General features: G+C 42.5%; 1 protein-coding gene across 1 annotated transcript; it reads right to left on the bottom strand.

The window, feature by feature from the left end:
* Window positions 1-18,087: 18,087 nt before the first annotated feature.
* Window positions 18,088-23,048, bottom strand: LOC137333255 (tapasin-related protein-like). Its single transcript, XM_067997416.1, has 7 exons — window positions 22,952-23,048; window positions 22,452-22,772; window positions 21,104-21,415; window positions 19,845-19,961; window positions 19,300-19,343; window positions 18,749-18,850; window positions 18,088-18,540 (listed from the first exon to the last, which is right to left on the bottom strand). The coding sequence occupies exons 1-7, from the start codon at window positions 23,004-23,006 to the stop codon at window positions 18,367-18,369; spliced, it is 1,125 nt and encodes a 374-aa protein (XP_067853517.1). The 5' UTR covers window positions 23,007-23,048; the 3' UTR covers window positions 18,088-18,366.
* Between the last annotated feature and the right edge of the window lie 1,564 nt (window positions 23,049-24,612).

Genomic DNA, 24,612 nt, shown 5'->3' with positions numbered 1-24,612 from the left:
GCAAATGAAGCGCCATATTGTGCGGTGTAATTAACAGCTATGTACAGAGAAATCGGAGTGACATTGAGTTTGACTGTAAATGTATTAATATAAATGTTTTATACTGTTACATTTGATACATTTGGAAGTTCCCACTCACCCCAGTCACTTACCGCACACAATTAGATTTGAGCCCGTTCCATTTCCACGAACTCTTCCCTGACGGATCACTGTGCATTGATAGATTCCAGAGTCCTGGAAAGTCACGTTCCGCAGCTCAAAGAAACTGGCTTCTTTATTTTTGACACCAAATCGCTTTCTGTTATCGGCCGTTGTTTGCAAATATTCTTTCTCGCCGTGTTTCCACCAATGCACTTCTGAGTTGTCCTGAGAGAGCGGGATTACACAGTAGAAGGTGATATCTGCCCCCCTTAATGCAATCACTTGTTCGGGGGGTTGAGAAATACGCGCGGCAGCTGTTAGAAAATATATTAAAGATCTGGTTACTTATATGCTATGTGGAACCAGGCACTTTAGAAAATATTTGTACATGGAAATAAATTAGAGAAAGAAGAATATAGACAGACGAACTAAATGTCATTCAGTTTAAGTGGTAACACCTTCAGGTGCATTTTTTACTGAGACAGCTGGGATAGAGAATAAAAGATACCTGTGTAAATAATTCCCCGAGAGACAGGTGCAGGAACAGAAGTATTACACTCGACAACATTACGAGTAAAAGATTACTCTGATCACAGACTGCACTGATCATGAGTTTGCCATTAGAAGAAGGGTCTGCTGAATATTTAAGCTGAAATGCGTCACAATGACGTTCTACACCCTGTATCTGCAGGTTCGGAAGATCGGTTTCGTTGGTGAAGTGAGATTTGCTGACCGTTTTGTTCCTAAGCAACCAGTGCAGTCGCCCGTGTCACGATCACTTTGCGCTTACCAACATTTTACTTTCTCAAAACAGGTGTCAATTTCACCGATTCTGCTTCTTCTAACACAGATATTCATAACAGATTTATCTTATATTCCTACAATGTTTTAAAGGGAAATAACTCTCCACTTATTACTGTCTTCCAGTCACCCCTTGTTATGAACTGGTGCTGCCGGGCGGTCGAGCAGCAGGAATTCCATGTGGAATTCCCTCTCCTGTGATATCCCGAATGCGGACTTCTTCCCTTTGCCCAGTGCCCTAATGTGTTTGGAGCGGGGCTGTGAGATGCCGCATTCAAAAGTATTTGCAAAATCTCCTCCTTTATCGCCTCCAATCTCTAGTTCTCAGGCGTAAAACACGCGATAGGAACAACTTGAATGAGTAACGTTCTTCATAACATGTCACATAAATAGTTACAATTATGGGGCGACTAAATAACATGCGCTTCATTTTAGCCGAACTCTGTTGACATTTTGGACAATACCAAGAACTTCAATTTGGAAGCCCGTGTGATTAATCTTACAGTATTGCAGTACACGAAGAAATTATGCCAAGTGTCATGGGTTTAACCAATTTCACTGTATTTGTGTACCGATGAATAAATGAAACGCCAGAAAATGTATTTAGGAAACACTTTTGCGGTTTACCTTACACTTAATATAATAGAAGAAATTGGAAAGAATGGAATACAAACAGGCGCCTTAAGGGGATTATATATTTCAGACTGTACTATTGATGATGATAGCAGATGTTACAACGGCAAATATGAAATCGTATCTCAGTTGAATGTGAATATCGTATGTTATCACAATTACATTGAAACATGGTGTTTAATAACTACCATTATTTGACTTTCGGCACGTTTTGATGATGTTGGAATTAACAGACCTAAATTTAAAGTTTGAGCAGGTGGTGCTTCGAGCTGAACTACTTAACCGTTTGTTTATTTAGCTCGATAAAACGATTCGCTAGTGTACCTATTTCGCAAAACATCTGGTGCAGCTAAAATCAACACTTCGTTGATAGCTTACATTGTATCACAACGCAGGACACAGAACACAAAACGCCCAAATTTTAATTTTGTACCATTACCCATGAATGTATCACTTTCGGTTAACTAATTATCAAAATAATCTACACCACGTTGACTTAATCTTCATCTCGAAGCCAACGAGTTGTAAATAGATGAGAAAATAGAATGTGAAGCAACCTGAAACATAAAATGACAGGTAAACAGTTGCACATTTACTCGCATTTAGCAGGACCTACGTCAGTCGGCATAAAACTTGTAGAAACCTAAGCTAATCAAGTCCTGGCAGTACGGATTTCGAAAAAAACAGATTCAAAGAATGAATTGAAGAAATAACAGAGAGGATAGAGAAAAAGAGAGTACCGCAGATGTAGATTGCATGAATTTTGAAAACGTAGTTGATAAGATACCACATATCACAAAGGCACGTGGAAGTAAGGACAAGGTGGCCAGGTGGATACAGAGATGGTTGGAGGACAGAAAACAAAGTGCAAGGGTAAAAGGACGCTTCTCCGAGTTGAAAGGCGTGCCGAGAGATGTTCCCCGGCGTCTGTGTTGAGCTGCTTATATTTGTTATAAAGATTAATTATCTCGACTGGGGAATTGAGGGAGCAACATTAAAATTTGCTGATAACACCTAATGGGGAGGTAAGACGGATATTCTGATGCAGCTTGTGAAATCCTGCAGGCGACATCGATAGTTAGTTCGAAGGGCAGATAAATATTCCATGGAGAATGTAAAAAAATGTAAAATAGTACATTTCTGGAAGAAAGAATAGGAAATCCATCAAAAATTATAGGATTCTAAATGGAGAGCAGCAAAGGGACCTTAAATAATGATGGCAGCAGAAGTTTATTGTACAATAAAGATGCAAGGGAATGTCATGGTTTTGTATTTGGTGGCATTGAATACAATTTCAAGGAGATAATCTTCAACTGATGTAAGAGCTTTTCTAAAGCTAAGGAAGGATATAAAAACAATTGAAAAGGGGCAGGCTTTATTACCAGGAATGTGGAGTTGTTATTATTTGAGAAGCTTGGACACCTTTCACTTGAGTTGAAAAATTTAGGCAGTGACCTGATAGAGGCTTTCAAGAGCATGAGGCGTTATGATAAGGTAATAATGATAGATTGTTTCCAGTGGTCAGTAGACTGTAACGACTGACCACAAATTGAACATAATCTCAAAAAATAAAGGGAGAGGTAAAATACTCTCTACACAAAGGCTGGTTCGAATGTAATATAGAAACATAGAAAATAAGAGGTGGAGTAGGCCATTCGGCCCTTCGAGCCTGCTGCGCTATTCAATATGATCATGGCTGATCCTCTATCTCAATACCATATTCCCGCTCTCCCCCCATACACCTTGATGCTTTTGTGTCTAGAAATCTATCTATATCCTTCTTAAATATATTCAGTGACTTGGCCTCCACAGCATTCTGTGGTAGAGAATTCCACAGGTTCACCACCCTCTGAGTGAAGGAATTTCTCCTCATCTCAGTCCTAAAGACTGAGACTGTGACCCCTCACTCTGGAACCCCTAGCCAGGAGAAACATCCTCCCTGCATCCAGTCTGTCTACACCTGTCAGAATTATATGTTTCAATGAGATCCCCCCTCATTCTTCTCAACTCGAGTGAATACAGGCTGAGTCGACCCAATCTCTCCTGCCATCCCAGGGATCAGTCTGGTGAACCTTCGCTGTACTCCCTCTATGGCAAGTATATCCTTTCTTAGGTAAGGAGACCAAATCTGCACACAATACACCAGATGTGGTCTCACCAAGGCCCTGAATAACTGTAGTAAGGCATCCTTGCTCCTGTACTCAAATCCTCTTGCAATGAAGGTCAACATACCATTTGCCTTCCTAACTGCTTCCTGCACCTGCATGTTTGCTTTCAGTGACTGGTGTACAAAGACACCCAGGTCCCTTTGTACATGACATTTCCCAGTCTATCATCATTTACATAATACGCTGCCTTTCTGTTTTTCCTCCAAAGTGTATAACTTCACATTTATCCACATTATACTGCATCTGCCATGTATTTGCCCACTCACTCAACTTGTCTAAATCGCCTTGAAGCCTCTTTGCATCCTCCTCACAACTCACGATCCCACCTAGTTTTGTGTCATCAGCAAACTTGGAACTATTACATTTGGTTCCCTCATCCAAATCATTGATATATATTGTGTATAGCTGCGGCCCCAGCACTGAACTGTGCCACCGCGAAAAAGATCCATTTATTCCTACTATCTGTTTCCTGTCTGTTAACCAATTTTCAATCCATGCCAGTATATTACCACCAATCCCATGTGCTTTAATTTTGCATACTAACCTCTTATGTGGGACTTTATCAAAGGCCTTCTGAAAATCCAAATAAACCACATCCACTGGTTCTCCCTTATTTATTCTACCAGAAACATCCTCAAAAAACTCCAGTAGGTTTGCCAAACATGACTTCCCCTTCATAAATCAATGTTGACTTTGTCCAATCCCGTTGATATTTTCTACTTGTCCTGTTATCACATTCTTTGGAAATAAACTCCAGCATTTCCCCTACTACTGATGTTAGACTAACCGGTCTGTAGTTCCCTGTTTTCTCTCTCCCTCCTTTTTTAAATAGTGGGGTTAATTTGCCACACTCCAATCTGCAGGAACTGTTCCATAATCTATAGAATTTTGGAAGATGACAAACAATGCATCCACTATTTCCATGGCTACCTCTCTTAGTGCTCTGGGATGCAGATTATCGGGCCCTGGGGATTTATCGGCTTCCAGTCCCATTAATTTCTCCAGCACTATTTTTTTACTGATACTAATTTTCTTTAATTCCTCATTCTCACTGGACCTTTGGTTCCCTAACATTTCTGGGAAGTTATTTGTGTCCTCTTCTGTGAAGACAGAACCAAAGTATTTGTTTAATTGCTCTACCATTTCCGTGTACCCCATTATAAAATCTCTCTGACTGTAAGGGACCTAAATTTGTCTTCACTAATCTTTATCTTTTTACAGACTTGTAGAAGCTTTTACAGTCCACTTTTATTTTCCTTCGTCATACTCTATTTTTCCTCTCTTAATCAATCTCTTGGTCCTTTTTTGCTGAATTCTAAAGTGCTCCCAATCCTCAGGCTTGCTACTTTTCTGGCTCATATGACTCCTCTTTGGATCTAATACTATCCTTAATTTCTTTTGTTAGCCATGGTTGGGCCGCTTGTCCTCTTGCGTTTTTGCACTAGAAAAGAATGTATAATTATTGTAATTCATGCGTTTGTTCCTTAAATGTTAGCCATTGCCTATCCACTGTCATTTTTTTAATGAAGCTTCCAAATCTATCATAGCCAACTCACTCCTCATACCTTCGTAGTTTCCTTTGTTTGGATATAGGACCCTAGTTTCGGATGGGACTACTTCACTTTCCATCTCAATGAAGAATTCTACCATGTTATGGTCACTCTTCCCTAAAGGACCCTGCAAAACAAGATTATTAATAAGCCCTTCTCAGTGCACAATACCCAATCTAACATAGCCTGTTCCCTGGTTGGCTCCTCAATGTACTGGTCTAAAAGAAATCTCATCCATACTCCAGGAATTCATCCTCCACAGTATTATTGCTAATTTGGTTTAGCCAGTCTATGCTGATTACTGCAGTACCCTTGCTACATGCATCTCTAATTTCCTGTTTGATGCCATCCCCTACATTGCCACGACTGTTTGGAAGCCTATAGACAACTCCCACCAGTGTTTTCTGCCCCTTGGTGATTCTTAACTCCACCCAGACTGATATTTTTTATTCATTCATTGTTACGAAAACGATGTAACCGGCTGAATTGGAGCCAGGTTGTGGGAACCGTTTAAATGAAATGTATGAGACAGGTTCAACTCCAAACCGCTGTGCCATGGAGGGGTGAGGGGTCAAAATCCTGGAACTCCCTTCCGAACAGCGCTGTGGGAGAACCTTCACCACACGGACTGCAGCGGTTCAAGAAGGCGGCTCACCACCACTTTCTCAAGGGCAATTAGGGATGAGCAATAAATGCTGTCCTCGCCAGCGACGCCCACATCCCATGAACGAATAAAAAAGAACTAGTTGGCCAGAGAGTTAATTTCACAACTCTTCACGAGGAGTGGCCAAAAATGGTGGTCAGGATCGGGAACTGCATTGGGAGAAACTCGAGAGCCGACAACTTGAATGTAGCTCCTGGTAATCCTGTGGCAGGAAAGCTAGATAATAATAACGAATAAAACCATTTGATGATGGGAACAAAAAATAAAGTGATTAATAATAAGCAGAATATGAAATATAATTAGATAACAAAGATAAACCTCTTGCTTTTACATCAAATACAGGAATTTGAAAGCTAATAAAGTTTGGCTGAGAATATTTGTGCAGCGGATGATATAACTTCAGGTTTTACTACCGATTGTCAATTATATTTTACATTAAAATATGAATTTTATATTTTTGTTGATATTTTCCATGAGTTTTCCGTGAACTATCTTCATGATTATCACTATCACTATCACTAGAGAAAAAGTACGAGGTAAACTAATGGGTCTAAAGGCTGACAAGACCCCTGGATCTAATGGCTTGCTTCCGAGGGTCTTAAAGAAAGTGGCCACAGAGAGAGTGGGTGTATTGGTTGTAATCTTCCAGACTTCACTAGATTCTGAGACAGAAAGCAGGTAACTATAGACCAGTTAGCCTAACATCTGTCATTGGGAAAATGCTAGAATCCATTATTAAGGAAGTAGTAGCAGGATATTTGGAGACTCATAATACAATCAAGGAGAGTCAACATGGTTTTATGAAGGGGAAATCATGTGCTTTGAGGAAGGAACGGGCATGGTGGATAATGGGGAACCAATGGATGTAGTATATTTGGATTTCCTAAAGGCATTCGATAAGGTGCCACATAAAAGATTAGTGCACAAGATAAGAGCTCATGGTGTTGGGGTAATATACTGGCATGGATAGAGGATTGGCTAACGAACAGAAAACAAAGAGTCCGGATAAAAGGGTCATTTTTAAAATGGCAATCTGTAACTAATGGGGTGCCGCGGGGATCAGTGCTGGGGCCTCAACTATTTACAATATATATCAATGGCTTGGATGAAGGAACAGAGTGTCTTGTGGCCAAATTTGCGGATGATACAAAGATAGGTGGAAAAGCAAGTTGCGATGAGGACACAAAGTGTCTGCAAAAGGATATTGACAGGTTAAGCGAATGGGCAAACATTTGGCAGATGGAATATAATGTGGGAAAATATGAAGTCATCCACTTTGGGAGGAAAAATAAAAAAGCAAAATATTATTTGAATGGAGAAATACTACAAAATGCTGTGGTACAGAGGGATCTGGCTGTCCTCGTACATGAAACACAAAAAGTCAACATACAGGTGCAGCAGGTAATCCGGAAGGCCTTTATTTCTCGGGGGATGGAGTATAAAAGCAGGGAAATCATGCTACAAATGTACAGGGTGCTGGTGAGACCATACCTGAAGTACTGCATACAGTTCTGGTGCCCTTATTTAAGGAAGGACATACTTGCATTGAAGGCAGTTCAGAGAAGGTTCACTCGGTTAATTCAGGGTATGGAAGAGTTGTCTTATGAGGAAAGATTGAACAGGTTGGGTCGATACTCATTGGAGTTTAGAAGAATGAGAGGAGATCTTGTTGAAACATACAAGATTCTGAGGGGACTCGATAGGGTAGATGCTGAGAGAATGTTGCTCCTCATGGGGAATCTAAAACTAGGGGACATAGTCTCAGAATAAGGGGTCGCCCGTTTAAGATGGAAATGAGGAGGAATTTCTTCTCCCAGAGGGTCGTGAATCTTTGAAATTCTTTACACCAAAAAGCTGTGGAGGCTGAGTCATTGAATGCATTCAAGGCTGAGTTCGACAAATTTTTGATCAACAAGGGAGTCAAATGATATGGGGAAAAGGCGGGAAAGTGGAGTTGAGGTAAAAATCAGATCAGCCATGATCTCATTAAATGGCGGAGCAGGCTCGAGGGGCCGAATGGCCTACTCCTGCTCCTATCTCTTATGGTCTTATGGTCTTATTATTAATATGAGCGAACTTTATGAAATATCTCTTTAAGAATTTAACAGTAGCTGGCTCTCCTTGGACTGTTGGCCTTGTACCTTTGTTAGAATTAGTAACCGTGTTGGTGACCACAGGTGGAGTCTCGAGCGACATATGAGATATCAAACAGGTATAACTGGCGCCGCTCGGCACAGGCTGCGTTTGTTCCAAAGAGCCGGAAACGTCATACAGCCACTCAGTGATCTGCCATTGAATGTTTTGTATTCCTATCGCAGTTACGATGCCATTTTAATTCCAAGGGAGGGTGGAATTTCTCGGATGAATCTCAGCCCTTTCACACACAAGTCAGAGATACAGATCAATTGCTGTCGGGTGTCCTGGAGAGAATCTTCAGCGGAGTTGGGGCAGCTGCGGAACAGAGAATGGAGCAAAATCAGATTACTGGGTAGCATTGGGTGATACCAAACATCACTATGATTTATCTTCGAACTATTGTATTGTAGTAGCACCATTAGAAAGCCATTATCCTGTCTTTTTAATGTTACGCACGTCATCTACGCAAACCTCAGCAATATCTCTCATGGTCACCGGCCCCTGTTCAATTCCACCTGTGATGCACCTTGTGTTATTATTGAGCCCAAGCCTTTAAATTATTCAACTTTAATCGCAATTTTCAAACAGACCCATTACATGATTTCTCATAAATGCCTGCGCTCCATATTCCAAAAAGAATTAAATGATCGAACACTGGGGAAAAGATGGCGCGCCTGGTTCTTCCACGGTTGATACACACAGATAGACAGTGACGAGTAATCCACACATTATCGACAATAAAACGAGGGCATTAGTAGGTATCGGACAGATCTCACAGCGTAAGCATAACATTTGCTATAAGAAACTACAGGAGTTAAATTCGATAACCCTGGAATCTGGACGCAGAACCTCAAAGATAATAATCTCTGGATTACTACCTGATCCATGCGTAAATTGGCATAGGGACAATCAGATTAGAGGGTTAATTGCGTGGCTGAAAGAGTGGTGTGAGAAGCAGGGGTTTCAAATCATGGGCACTGCCCCCAGTGCTGGGGAAGGAGGGAGCTGTTCCGTTGGAACGGGCTCCACTTAAACTGTGCTGGGACCAGTGTCCTGCCGAATTGAATAACTAGGGCGGTAGATAGGGCTATAAAATAATAAAGTGTGTGTGGCGGGGCGGGGGGGGGGAGGTCACGTAAGGGTAATTTTAAATTTATAAGCCAGAAAGAAAAGTCAAGGCTGTAGAGCAGAGTAGCGATTTGGGTAAAAACAAGCAGAGTGTGTCAGGAAGGTACAGAGAGTTTAACAAAGATAAAAAGGTATTATTGACATCCGGGGGAAAAGTAAAAGGTTAAACTTAAAGGTTCTGCATCTGAAATGCATAAAGCATTCATAACAAGCTAGATGAATTAATGGCACAAATAGAGATCAATGGGTTTGATCGAGTAGCCATTACTGAGACGTGGTTGCAGGGTGACCAAGGTTGGGAACTAAATATTCCAGGGTACTTGACTTTTAGAGAAGATCGGCAAAACATACCACTTCCTTTCCTAATTGCTTGCTCTATCTGCATGTTCACTTTTTTGTGCTTCCTGTACAAGGACACCCAAATCCCTCTGAACACCAACATTTAATCCTTTCTCACCGTTGAAAAATATTCATTTTTTTTATTTTTCCTACCAAAGTGAATAACCTCACATTTTCCAACGTTATACTCCAACTGCCACCTCCCTGCCCACTCACTTAAGCTGTCCATATCCCTTTGTAGACTCTTTGCATCCTCCTGACAGCTTACTTTCCCACCTATCTTTGTATCATCAGCAAACTTGGGTACATTACACTCGGTCCCCCCACCTAAGTCATTAATATTGATTGTAAATAGTTGAGGCCCAAGCACCTATCCCTGCAGCACCCCACTAGTTACAACCTGCCAACCTAAAAATGATCCGTTTATTCCCACTCTCTGTTTTCTGTCCGTTAATCAATCCTCAATCCATGCTAATATATTACATCCAATCCCATGTACTCTCATATTGTATAAAAACCTCTTATGTGGCACCTTATTGCTTGCTTTTTGAAAATTCAAATATACTACATCCACTGGTTCCTCCTTACCTACCCTGCTAGTTACACCTTCAAGAAACTCTAATAGATCTGTCAAACACGATTTCCAATTTAAAACGTGTTGACTCTGCCGAATCATATAATGATTTTCTAAGTGTCCTGTTACTACATCCTTAATAATAGATTCTTGCATTTTCCCTGCTGCTGATGTCAGGCTAACTGGCCTATGGGTCCCTCTTTTCTCTCTCCCTCCTTTCTTGACTATCAGGGTTACAGTTGCTACCTTCCAATCCAATAAAGCACTTTTTTTTTTCAATTTCCCCATAATTGTAATAATTTTGTGAGAAATGTTACTCATTTAAGTTATTCCTATCATAATGTTTTACACCATAGAACTGCAGTTTGGAGGTGATAAAGGGAAAGATTTTGCAAAGAACTTCCAAAGTGCCATCTTGCCATCTCGCTTTAATCACATCAGGACACTGAGCAGAGGCAAGACACCCCCATTCGTGATGTCACAGGAGAGGCACTTACATTCGGAATTCCTGCTGCCACACTGCCTCCAACCAGCAGTTCTGCATTATAACAAGGGGAAGCTAGGCAACAGTAGTAAGTGGAGAGGTATTTCCGGTTACAACACTGAAGGGAGGTAAGACAGTGCTGAAGCGTCGACATGTTTGCATTCCCCTTAAGGAATACACTGTCTATGATTATGCACAAGACGGTTGAAAAGACAATGCGCAGATAGCAGATACATGCATAGAAGCAAGGATACCGACCAAAACACGCATGGCAAATTAATCGTGGCTGTGGATACTTATTGACAATATCCAACTCGGAATGTCAATGGGAGCACATCTTGGCTCTCTCCGTCCCGGTAGACTTGTAGATTAGTATTTTGCTGGTGGCTTAATGTAAATATAATCATTGCTACACAACCCGCTCCTGGATTCAACTTAAAATTTTATGCATGTGATGTCTGATGGCGAAAGCTTCGCAACAAATTCCAAATATAATTTAAAAACAGGCTGGAAATGTATACACGCCTGCCCCGCTATATACACGGCACTTTGCCCATTTTAGATGTTCCGTCTGCCCCATTTCACTCCTTGATGATTAATTAATTCTCATATAATGATTGGCTCATTCGCGTCATGGATTGGAAAGCCAGCGTGCTGATCAATGGATTCACCCAACAAACTGGATGTTGGAACTCACAATATTGTCACCTTACTCATCTCCAATAAGTAAAACGTTCGCAGAAACTGTTTTGCCAACCTCCTAAGGTTCAACCGAATATAGGGCTATCAATTGGACCACTTAGCGCTGGTTGTGCAACAGCCACAGGACCTCCTAAGGACCCAAAATGGCGTCCGTAATCCACGTGGACACGACCAGCATGACGTGCACCTGACGTCACCTTGGTGAAAGCGTTTGCGCGGCCTGAACCCAGGCAGCATGTAAAGTATTATTGCTTCTGGCTACTGATGCATTTGTACCTGTTTTTGGAGGTCTCCTATATTTGAACACTTGGACCAGGGGGCGTAGACTAAAAATTAGAGCCAGGACTTGCAGGGGTGAAGTCAGTAAATGCTTCTACACATGAAGGATGGTAGAAGTTTGGAACGCTCTTCTGCAAATGGCAGTTGATGCTCGTTCAATTTTTTTTTTATTCGTTCACGGGATGTGGGCGTCACTGGCAAGCCGGCATTTATTGCACATCCCTAATTGCCCTCGAGAAGGTGGTGGTGAGCCGCCTTCTTGAACCGCTGCAGTCCGAGTGGTGACGGTTCTCCCACAGTTCTGTTAGGAAGGGAGTTCCAGGGTTTTGACCCAGCGGCAATGAAGGAACGGCGATATATTTCCAAGTGGGGATGGTGTGTGACTTGGAGGGGAACGTGCAGGTGGTGTTGTTCCCATGCGCCTGCTGCTCTTGTCCTTCTAGGTGGTAGAGGTCGCAGGTTTGGGAGGTGCTGTCGAAGAAAGCTTGGCGAGTTGCTGCAGTGCATCCTGTGGATGGTGCACAGTGCAGCCACTGTGTGCCGGTGGTGAAGGGAGTGAATGTTTAGGGTGGTGGATGGGGTGCTAATCAAGCGGGCTGCTTTATCTTGGATGGTGTCGAGCTTCTTGAGTGTTGTTGGAGCTGCACTCATCCATGCAAGTGGAGAGTATTCCATCACATTCCTGACTTGTGCCTTGTAGATGGTGGAAAGGCTTTGGGAAGTCAGGAGGTGAGTCACTCGCCGCAGAATACCCAGCCTCTGACCTGCTCTCGTAGCCACAGTATTTATATGGCTGGTCCAGTTAAGTTTCTGGTCAATGGTGAACCCCAGGATGTTGATGGTGGGGGATTGGGCGATGGTAATGCCGTTGAATGTCAAGGGGAGGTGGTTAGACTCTCTCTTGTTGGAGATGGTCATTGCCTGGCACTTATCTGGCACGAATGTTACTTGCCACTTATCAGCCCAAGCCTGGATGTTGTCCAGGTCTTGCTGCATGCGGGCTCGGACTGCTTCATTATTTGAGGGGTTGCGAATGGAACTGAACACTGTGCAATCATCAGTGAACATCCCCATTTCTGACCTTATGATGGAGGGAAGGTCATTGATGAAGCAGCTGAAGATGGTTGGGCCTAGGACACTGCCCTGAGGAACTCGTGCAGCAATGTCCTGGGGCTGAGATGATTGGCCTCCAACAACCACTACCATCTTCCTTTGTGGTCGTTATGACTCCAGCCACTGGAGAGTTTTCCCCCTGATTCCCATTGACTTCAATTTTACGAGGGCTCCTTGGTGCCACACTCGGTCAAATGCTGCCTTGATGTCAAGGGCAGTCACTCTCACCTCACCTCTGGAATTCAGCTCTTTTGTCCATGTTTGGACCAAGGCTGGAATGAGGTCTGGAGCTGAGTGGTCCTGGCGGAACCCAAACTGAGCATCGGTGAGCAGGTTATTGGTGAGTAAGTGCCGCTTGATAGCACTGTCGACGACACCTTCCATCACTTTGCTGATGATTGAGAGTAGACTGATGGGGCGGTAATTGGCCGGATTGGATTTGTCCTGCTTTTTGTGGACAGGACATACCTGGGCAATTTTCCACATTGTCGGGTAGATGCCAGTGTTGTAGCTGTACTGGAACAGCTTGGCTAGAGGCGCAGCTAGTTCTGGAGCACAAGTCTTCAGCACTACAAGCTGGGATGTTGTCGGGGCCCATAGCCTTTGCTGTATCCAGTGCACTCAGCCGTTTCTTGATATCACGTGGAGTGAATCGAATTGGCCGAAGACTGGCTTCCGTGATGGTGGGGATATCAGGAGGAGGCTGAGATGGATCATCCACTCGGCACTTCTGGCTGAAGATGGTTTCAAACGCTTCAGCCTTGTCTTTTGCACTCCGCCATCATTGAGAATGGGGATGTTTGCAGAGCCTCCTCCTCCCGTTAGTTGTTTCATTGTCCACCACCATTCACGACTGGAGGTGGCAGGACTGCAGAGCTTTGATCTGATCCGTTGGTTGTGGAATCGCTTCGCTCTGTCTATAGCATGTTGCTTCCACTGTTTAGCATGCATGTAGTCCTGAGCTGTAGCTTCACTAGGTTGGCACCTCATTTTTAGGTACGCCTGGTGCTGCTCCTGGCATGCTCTTCTGCACTCCTTATTGAACCATGGTTGATCCCCTGGCTTGTTGGTAATGGTAGTGAGGAATATGCCGGGCCATGAGGTTACAGATTGTGCTGGAATACAATTCTGCTGCTGCTGATGGCCCACAGCGCCTCATGGATGCCCAGTTTTGAGCTGCTAGATCTGTTCTGAATCTATCCCATTTGGCACGGTGGTAGTGCCACACAACACGTTGGATGGTGTCCTCAGTACAAAGACGGGACTTCATCTCCACGAGGACTGTGCGGTGGTCAATCCTACCAATACTGTCATGGACAGATGCCTTTGCGACAGGTAGATTGGTGAGGACGAGGTCAAGTAAGTTTTTCCCTCCCCACCTGCCGCAGGCCCAGTCTGGCAGCTATGTCCTTCAGGACTTGGCCAGCTCGGTCAGTAGTGGTGCTACTGAGCCACTCTTGGTGATAGACATTGAAGTCCCCCACTCAGAGTACATTCTGTGCCCTTGCTACCCTCAGTGCTTCCTCCAAGTGGTGCTCAACATGGAGGAGGACTGAATTCATCAGCTGAAGGGAGGACGGTAGGTGGTAATCAGCAGGAGGTTTCCTTGCCCATGTTTGACCTGATGCCATGAGATTTCATGGGGTCCAGAGTCAATGTTGAGGACTCCCAGGGCCACTCCCTCCTGCCTGTATATCACTGTACCGCCACCTCTGGTGTGTCTGTCCTGCCGGTGGGACAGGACATACTCAGGGATGGTGATGGAAGAGTCTGGGACGTTGGCTGAAAGATATGATTCTGAAGTATAGCTATGTTAGGCTGTTGCTTGACTAGTCTGTGGGACAGTTCTCCCAATTTTGGCACAAGTCCCCAGATGTTAGTAAGGAGGACCTTGCAGGGTCGACTGGGCTTGGTGTTTTGCCGTTGTCGTGTCCGGTGCCTGGTGGTCCGTCCGGTTTTATTCTTATTATGACTTTTCGTAGTGAGATTTTGCAACTGAGTGGCTTGCTCGGCCATTTCAGAGGGCAATTAAGAATCAACCACATTGCTGTGGGTCTGGAGTCACATATGGGCCAGACCGGGTAAGAGCGGGAGGTTTCCTTTTCTAAAGGACATTAGTGAACCAGATGGGTTTTTACGACAATCCAGTAGTTTCATGGCCATCATTACTGATACTAGTATTTTAATTCCAGATTTTATTTAATTAATTGAATTTAAACTCGCCAGCTGCCGTGGCGGGATTTGAACTCATATCTCTGGATTTTAGTCCAGGCCTTTGGATTACTAGCCCAGTAACATAACCACTATGCTACCGTACCCTATTGTTAATTTTAAATCTGAGATTGATAGATTTTTGTTAACCGAAGGTATTAAAGATATTGGGGGCTCAGGCGGATGTATGGAGTTCGGTCACAGATCAACCACGATCTCATTGAATGGTGGACGAGGCTCACCGGGCTAAATAGCATACTTCCTATGTTCCAATAATAAAGTTTCAATACTCTACAGGGAGTGGGCTGGCTGGATGACAGGCAACAGCAAGGGCACGGGCAGCAATGCCGTCATCCTGAGACATGACAGCAGGTTTGTGTTCCATGGAGCCACTGCTACTTGATACCACCTGTCATGCGCCACCTTCTCCTGCAAGAAAGTGGGATGTTTGTCAGTGAGTGTCTTGCATGATGTTTGGTGATGTGCCTGTCATGTTGAACAGTTGCCTGTGTGTGGCCTGTGAGTTGTGGGTGTGTGGCTTGCAAGAATGGTAATGTGTGAGGGTGAGAGGAAGCATCTGATTGGAAGAGTTGAGTACTGATTGAAATTGTTTGTTGGTAGGTGGGTGATGGGGGTGAAGTACATGGAGCAGTTGATGCTGCTCGTGGTGCAGTTGCTAGGAGATGCTACTTGACATTTGACCTCACTCACCTTAACCACTCGTGTCAAAGCATTGAACTTCGTCCTGCACTGCATCCATGTGCATGGTGCTATAGGCCTGCCATTGATTGTGTCTCCTACTGACTCCCACTGCTTCTTGAGCATATCTCCAGAGGACCGCGGATATATGATGCTCCTTCATCTGTCCACCTCTTGAACCAGGCCTCCATTGCATCAGCAGAGGATGTTGGTGCATGCTGTCATACAGACCTGGTACAAACTCAGATCGGCAAATTGGTGAGGTCTGCCATGCAGATTGGAGGATGTGGGATTTAATACTGTGCAACCTTTATTCAATGTTTCAACATAACTCAACAGTTTGTAAACACAGGTATGGGACCGGCATCTGTGTTCTCCGTTCAGACTCCGTGCAGACCTGTATCTTATATTTTGCAAGAGTTGCAGGCTGCTTTTGAGAGGTGCAGGCTGCCTTGACGTGATGCGAGCCACTCACGCGATATCTGAGTCCCCCTGCTGGTGAGCAGCCACCCAACAGTGCAACAAGGGCTGGCTGCTGGCAGGAATCAATCAAATAACCGGGCAGCACGAATATCATGTGCTGCCTGCATCACAATGATTGGGCGCAGGTTAAGGAAGGCAAATGGTATGTTGGCATTTATTGCAAGGGGGTTGGAGTACAAGAGTAAGGAAGACTTGCTGCATTTGTACAGGGCTTTGGTGAGACCACACCTAGAGAACTGTGTGAAAATTTGGTCTCCTTACCTAAGGAAGGATATATTTGTGTTGGAGGCAGTACAACGAAGGTTCACTAGATTGACTCCTGGGATGAGAGGGTTGTCCTATAAGGAAGGATTGAGTAGAGTGATCCTATACTCTCTGGAGATAAGAAGAATAAGTGATAATCTCATTGGATCATATAAAATTCTAAGAGGACTTGACATTTTAAATGCTGAGAGGATATTTCCAATGGCTGGACAGTCTAGAACATAGTCGGACATTTAGGACAGAGATAATGAGGATTTTATTCACTCAGAGGGCCTGAATATTTGGAAATCTTTACCCCAGAGCTGGATCCTCAGTCGTTGAGTATATTCAAGATTGAGATCGATATATTTTTGGACTCGAAATGAATCAAGGGATATGGGGATCGGACGGGAAAGTGAAGTTGAGGTCGAAGATCAGTAATGATTTTATTGAATGGTGGAACAGGCTCGAGGGGCCGTATGGCCGACTCCTGCTCCTATTTCTTATGTTCTTATGGAAGCTTCAATGGCAAATGTGAAATAAAATATCAGTTGAATGTGAACATCAAGTGTTGTTATAATTACACTGAAACATGCGATGGGCAATAACTGCCGCTATTTGACACTAGATGCGTTTTCAGTATTTTGCAATTAACAGGGTTAAATTTAGAACTGGAAGTGTTGGTGCTTCGAGCTGAGCGACTGAACCATGTCATTTACTTAGTTCGAAAAAGCGATTCGCCCATGTCAATATTTAGCAACACATCAGTGCAGCTAACACCAGACTGTAAAACCCCAGCTAATCGCTTAAACTTTATCAGAACACAGGACTGATAGAACGCCCACACATTGACCTTTTGATTCCTTTATATAGATGTGTCACTTTTTCGGTTAACTAACGATGAAAATAATCTGCAGCACTTCGACTCCATTTTGAAGTAATGAATTGTTATTAGATAAAAACATCGAATGTGAAGTAAACTGTAACATGATGGCAGGTAAACAGTTGCGCATTTCCTTGCATTTTCTAGGCCCTGTGTCATTCGGGATAAAACTGCTGTCTTCCTGTCGAAACCTGAGCTCAAGGCAAGTCAGCTCGTATTTCGAAAAGGCAGATCATGCTTGACTTCGAGTTCAGGATGCTTTGGGGAAACAGCAGAGACTAGTTATAGAAAATGCAGCAGATGTCGTTTACATGGATATTGAAAAAAATTGACAAGGTAACATCACAAGATAATGAATCTTGGAAGTAAGGGCAACAGTGGTGGAAGCAGGTTCAATGGGAACTTTCAAAATGGAATTGGATATATACTTGAAAAGGAAAACATTGCAGTGCTTTGGGGAAAGTGCAGAGAGCGAGACTAATTGGATAGCTCTTTCAAAGAGTCTGCACCGGCACAACAGGCGCATAGACTCCTTCTGTTCTGTAAAATTATATGATTCTACTTGGTCACATGGGTAAACAGATGTTTGCAGGACATAAAACAACTGGAAGCTAAATTCAGTAGATTTATGGAGGAGTCCATAGACTGGAACTTCCTGCGTTCCATATCAGGAGCGTCACCAGGACAGGAAGTCAGAACGCAGTAACGTTACACATAAATCAACTCTCAGGTTTTGCAGTTTTTCTTCCAAAAAAGGAGCACGAATCGTTGATTTGTAAGAGTTCGTAAATAATCTATTTTATTGAATTTATGTATGATGATAATTAGGTTCACCAAGATTATTGGCGTATTAGCTAATTGAAAGTGTAGAGATTTGTCTTCCGTTAGATAATACAGATTTAACATGCAAGTATGTCAGGAAAGTCATATTTTTCTTGAAATCAACTAAATGAAAATTCAGGAAACAGTTGAACAGTAAGTAAAGACTAGAGGCTGCATTCTCTAATATTACACTGGAATGCATTACCTCTCAGAGGTATGCTATCACACGATACACACAGGCATTTAGTTAATACAGCAGCGGAATGCTATAAGTGGACACCAAAAAATGAATTCCACATCTAAAATTCTATCGCTATTTGATTCTTGCTTCGGAGTAAACAGCCTCTGTTACTCTTCTTTGGTTTTGCGTTTGTAGCTCGGCATAGTCGGTGCTTCTTTCGTTATTTTTGCATTGCGCCCTTTTCACTGAGCCAGTCAATGCTAGCGTTGCGTATGTCAGCTTGTCACGGGCTGCCCCTTGTTTGTTCTGTAAAGCCAATGTTTGGAAATATTGTTGATTGGTCGTTTTGCAAGTTTTGTGGACTGCTGCTCAAAGCAGTCGTCAGAATAATACACAAATAGTTTTAGATACATCACACGATCAAAGTCAGCACAACCCGAAATATTCCACTATCGCATGAATGTTGGTGTTACACTCATGATCTATGTTTCTCTGATCTGTTACTCAGCCCTACCTGAGCGTACACGGTTCTCTCCTCTTCACCTTTAAGTCTTGGAGTTTTCCTGGCTTTGCTCAAATCTAATGCAGCATAATGCACGATCTCAGCCTCCGTTCCCTGCATGGGCAACAAAGCAAATGATTGATTACGTGGCTAGTTCATTGCCTTCACCACTTTACGTACTGCTGACCAAACATTGAACAGAATGACCTGGGCTAGAGATCAAGTGTACAAAGCATAATTAATATATTGGCATAAATACGAATATTGAGACCAATGAGTTCTGTGGTCACTATAACTAATATTTAAACCTGTTAATATTCACTCTACAATACTATGTTCCAGAAATGTTTAAATGAACGGCAGTTTTAGAACATAAAGTATTTTTTCAAATTAAAGGAATGGATTAATCTATAAACTGTTATTACATCGGTACATTTTAAACGAAACTGGCAGTTTTCTTGTCCGCCACCTAACGTACTGACATGATTGTGATAACATCTCTCCATTATAGCAACCTTTCTTCACATTTGAACTCTCTGCAGAGGATGAATGAATGAACGTACCAGCTCTTCATGGCGGGTCGGTCCCATTACACGCCCCTGTTTACCTGGAAACGAATGAAATTTAATGATATTGAAAGATTGACACATTTACTCAGTTTCCATTCAGTGATTTCAAAGAAATTTCTAGATTCGGTAGAAAGCGAACATAATTTTCAATTTCAGTTTGTGCTGACAATGTTTGAATCCCAGCCCCTGTAGCGATTAACAACGGTGCACAACCATTCCCGGGCCGGGGCCTCACACGGTTTCACTCAAACTCATTACGCAACCACAGAGTAATGGGTTGGAAAGTGACTGTGTGCCAGGGCACAGTTCATTTATCACTTGCTGTAAATTGTCAATTTCTGTTGCAAACATCCAGATAATTATCGCAAATTTTAATACAATTCTGTAGAGATTTCTGCGTTGTAATGTGTAGTTGGAACAATCTGCGCTCCCTGAAAACAGGTAACATTCCTTTCAACTTTAAGTTATAATCGAGTTCTGCTTCCTCTGTGTCACCCTGAGGTCTCGGGCTAAAATCAAGCTTTTACAGTAGATCTTACCTTCTTTATTCTGCAGACGGCACCGCTTCCCAATGACGATCAACAGCACTAGAAACGCCAATCCACCCATCGCACACCCAAGAGCCCAGAAGTAAAAGGACACATCAATGACAGTAGCTGCAAGATTAATAGGAATATTAAGTTATGGTGGGCGTTTGATAAAAAGAGGCCGCAAGATAGTTAATTGGTTAAACTATTGATGCTTTCAGTAATTCCGCTGTATAGAATGACAATAAGGAAGTGTAAATAAAAAAACGTTCATTTTTTATATATATTTGAAGTAACTTCTTCATCGAATGGATGAGATGTTCTGGAATAATCTGCGAAGGTGACTACTGTTTAGGGATCTCAAAACAATGTTTTAGGACAATTAGGGGGATAAATTTCCCTGGACCGAATGACTTGTTTATGTCCTTGACCATTCTTATTTATTAACATATAGTTTGACGAAATCGGGGTGAATTTGTTCACACGGGTTTACTCGCTGCCCGAACAAAATTCTGGATTGCAGCAATTGGTTAATAATCCTCATTCAATTATCCGCACTGTGTTTATTGAAGTAAAAATGTCATTGAATATAAAGGAGATCAACGGGCGGCGGTTTATTAATTATTGTCTGGCAAAGCTAAGATTTGTTAATAAAATGATATAGTGAACCGGATGCACTGTAACCAATTTGCGGGTACAGTTTACATGAGATTTATGAGACAGGTCCCAATTGAACCCGCTGTGGCATGGAGAGATGTGGGGCAGAAGTTGGACAGCGGTTTAAGTTCAGAACTCTGCACAAGACACAGCCGGAAGGAGGAGGGGGATTTCAGGATTGAGAACTGCATTGGAAGAAGCCAAAGAGCAAACACGTCCAATGAAGCTCTTGGTAATTGTCCTGATGCAGGGAAAGCCGGCAGAATAAAACCAGTTTAATATAGAAAAAACCCGGATAAGTATTAATAATGAGCAGGAGAGAAATATAATGGGATACAAAAGATAAACTCCTGTTTATATTTGTTATACCTCAAATAGAGGAAGTTGAAAGCAAACAAGGTTTGACTGAGAATATTTGTGTACCGGACGATATAACCCCATTTTACAACACATCGGGTTCAATTATATTATACATTAAAAGAAGATGTTTATGTTTTCGTTGATATTCCCCATGAGTTTCCCGTGAACTATCTTCATGATTATCAATATGTACAAATTCTACGATATATCTGTTTGCGATTTTAACTATCCTTTTCGGACTGTTGGCCTCGTACCTTGGTTAGATTTCGTAACACTATAGGTGGCAACAGCTGGAATGTTGAGCGAGACGTGAGATACCAAACAGGTATAATTGGCGTCGCTCGGGACAGGCTGCGTCTCTTCCAAAGAGCTGGAAACTTCATACAGCCCCTCAGTGTTCTGCCGTTTAATGGTATTTATTCCTGTTGCAATTACAACGCCGTTTTTATACCAAGCGAGGGTGAAATTCTCCGGAAAAAACTCAGCCGTTTCACACACAAGAGTCAGAGACGCAGATGAATTCCCCTCAGCTGTCCTGGAGACAATCTTCAGTGGAGTTGGGGGAGCTGCGGAACAGACAATGATCAAAATCGAGTTACTGGGCACCTTTGGTCCATTTTGTTCTAACAGCAACATTCTAAAGCACACCCTCCTGTCCTGTCAATGTTAGGCAGATCGTCAACACACACCTCAACCATATCATTTATCGTCACCAGCATATATTCAATTTTACATGCACCATCGAGTCCAAAACTTTGAGTTAAACGGCAGACACGTCGCAACAATCGCTAATCAATGTCACGTTTCATAGTCCAAAGAATTAAAGAAATAAGCCCTGGGGGAAAGTTGGCGCGCCCAGTCCTCCATTTTTTTTTGCTCAGTTAGAAAGTGACGAGTAATCGAGTAATCTACACATTGCCGATGATAAAACGAGGGCATTAGAAGGTATCGGACTGATCCCACAGCCGAAGCATAACGATTGGTGAAAGAAACTATATTCGGTTGAACTTCAGGAGGTTTCAGCAACACAGTTCCTGCGTATTATTGTATTTATTGGGGGTTAGTGAGGTGATAACGTTGTGAATTCCGAGCTCCAGTTTGTTGAGTGAATCCGTTAATCAACAGTTAGTTGGACGCTGGCTTTCAAATCTGTGACGCTAACTAGTCAATCATCGTGTGAGAATTAATTTCATGAATGTTAAACCCCAAGACAGCGGTGGGGGCAGACAGAGCATCTAAAATTGGCTAAGACCGGTGTATATGGTGGGGAAAGCGCATTAATATAAACAATTATCACTCAGCTTGGAAATTATCCGAACTTCCGCTATCAGTTATCTGGTGTATAAATTTATTTGGAGTTACAGTCCAATTCCTTAATATTAATACATGTTGCAGTACCCTGCGTGTGGAGGGTCACATTTTACTCTCTAATTGGCAGTTCTATACAGAGAGCACGAACATACAGCTTAACTTTCTCGCGAAATGTGTTCATAAAAATATTTATGCTGTCAAAAATTGTACAATAAAACAATCACAAAACACTCCCGTTTGTTATGTTTGATATGTTTACGACAGTCCCGCTCTGTGGTGTTTCACACTTACCATGCACAATTAGATGAGATGCGGTTCCATTTCCTCCAACTGTTCCCTCTCGGATCACTGCGCAGTGATAGACTCCAGAGTCTTGGAAATTCGCGTTCAGTAACTGAAAGAAACCGCTCGCTTTACCTTCCAGACCAAATCGTTTTCTCTTATCGCCGCTTCTTGGCAGGTATTTATTCTCACCCTGTTTCCACCAATATACTCTTACCCAGGAATGGGTTTGAGAGATTGGGAATATGCAGTGGAAGGTGACGTTTCCCCCTCTGGATACAGTCGCCTGTTCGGGCGCTTGAGTCACTCTGAACGAACTGTGGTCCGCAGCTGTCAGAAAATATAGTTCAGTATAGGTTAATTGTATTAGATACGACATGGAGATGGAAGAGAGAAAACATGAATCTAGATAGAGGAATTATCTTAATTGCAATTAAGTAGAAACTGCTTCAGAATCATTTTATTAATTAAATTAGCTATTCTTGTGGGGACTGTGAATAAAGAGGTACCTGTGTAAATAATCCCCCGGAGCGTCAAGCACAGAAACACCATACTCGCCGACATTCTGAGCAACAGATTAAGCTGACGCACTGCACTAATTACGAGTTTGCCACTGTTAACAATAGTTTGCGGTTGTTTTTCTTGAGATGCGTCGCAATGTCGTTTGACATCCTGTAACTGCGGCTTTAGAACAGATGCTTCGTTTGTTCAGTACGATATGCTAATTTCTGCACATATTCGACTGTTAAATCACATGTGTCACGTACAGCAAAGAGTAAGGGAAAATATTTGCTTTCCAAGTGCAGAATTTACTAACTCGTGCAGTCAGTGTTGTTTCCTGATGAGTTAAAATGCCGGAATGGAGGTGCGAGTGCGATCTTCTCGGGATGAATTTCGCAAGACGTTGATGTGTACACTGGTCATCCTTTGCCCATTCCTTTAACGTGACCAAATGCTAAATGAATACAAAGTGGGGTCCATCATAGATCGTTCATCATTAGCTTTTGGATAATAACCGGCAATGTTTTCTGAAAAACGTTGGTGAGAAAAAGACTTGCATTAAAATAGCGCCTTTAATGTAGCAAAATGACCCAAGGCGCATCACAGGAGCGTCATCAAACAAAATTTGACACGGAGCCACATAAGGAGGTATTAGGACAGGTGACCGAAAACTTGGACAAAGAGTTGGGTTTTAAGGAGCGTCTTAAGTAGGAGAGATAGAAAGGCGGTGAAGTTTACGGAGGGAATTACCGAGCTTAGGGTCTAGGCCGCTGAAGGCGCGACAGCCAATGGTGGAGCGATTAAAATCGGGTCTGCGCAAGAGGCAAGAATTGAAGGAGAGCAGAGATCTCGAAGAGCTGGAGGAGGTTACAGAGATTGAGAGGATCGAGGCCATGGAGGTATTTGAAAACAAGGATGAGAAATTTAAAATCGAGGCCTTCCGGGACTGGGAGACAATGTCGATCAGTGAGCACAGGGATGAATGGAGAACTAGGGCACAGGCTATTTTAGATCTAGTATTGTGTAATAAGACAAGTTTAATTAGTAATCATATAGTTAAGGATCCTATGGGGGAGAGTGGTCATAATATGATAGAACTTCATATTGAGTTCAAGAATGATCTGGTTAAGTCCGAAACTAGGGTCTTAAATTTAAACAAAGGCTTTTACATAGGTATGAGAGGCAAGTTGATTCAGGTAGATTGGGACATTACATTAAAAGATATGATGGTAGATAAGCAATGGCGAACATTTAAAGAAATAATTCATAATTCTCAATGAGTATACATTCCCTTAAGAAATAAAAATCCCATGGGAAAAGTGATCCAACTGTGGCTAACTAGAAAATTTAAGGATAGAATTAGATTAAAAGAAGAGGCTCACAATGTTGCCAAAAATAGTAGTAAACCAGAGGATTGGGAGGGTTTTAGAAATCAGTAAAGGGTGACCAAGGAATAAGAGGGAGAAAATTGAATATAAGAGTAAACTAGCAAGAAATATAAAAATAGATTATAAGAGATTCTACAAGTATGTAAAAAGGAAGAGGTTAACAAAAGTAAACTTGGATCCCTTAGAGGCAGAGACAGAAGAAATTGTAATGGGGAACAAGGAAATGGCTGAGATATTAAACAAATATTTTGCATCTGTCTTCACAATAGAAGACACAAAAA

This window comes from Heptranchias perlo, chromosome 16 (assembly GCF_035084215.1).
Source record: "Heptranchias perlo isolate sHepPer1 chromosome 16, sHepPer1.hap1, whole genome shotgun sequence".
NCBI classification, from domain to species: Eukaryota; Metazoa; Chordata; class Chondrichthyes; order Hexanchiformes; family Hexanchidae; genus Heptranchias; species Heptranchias perlo.
This window is presented reverse-complemented; position numbering and strand designations above follow the sequence as displayed.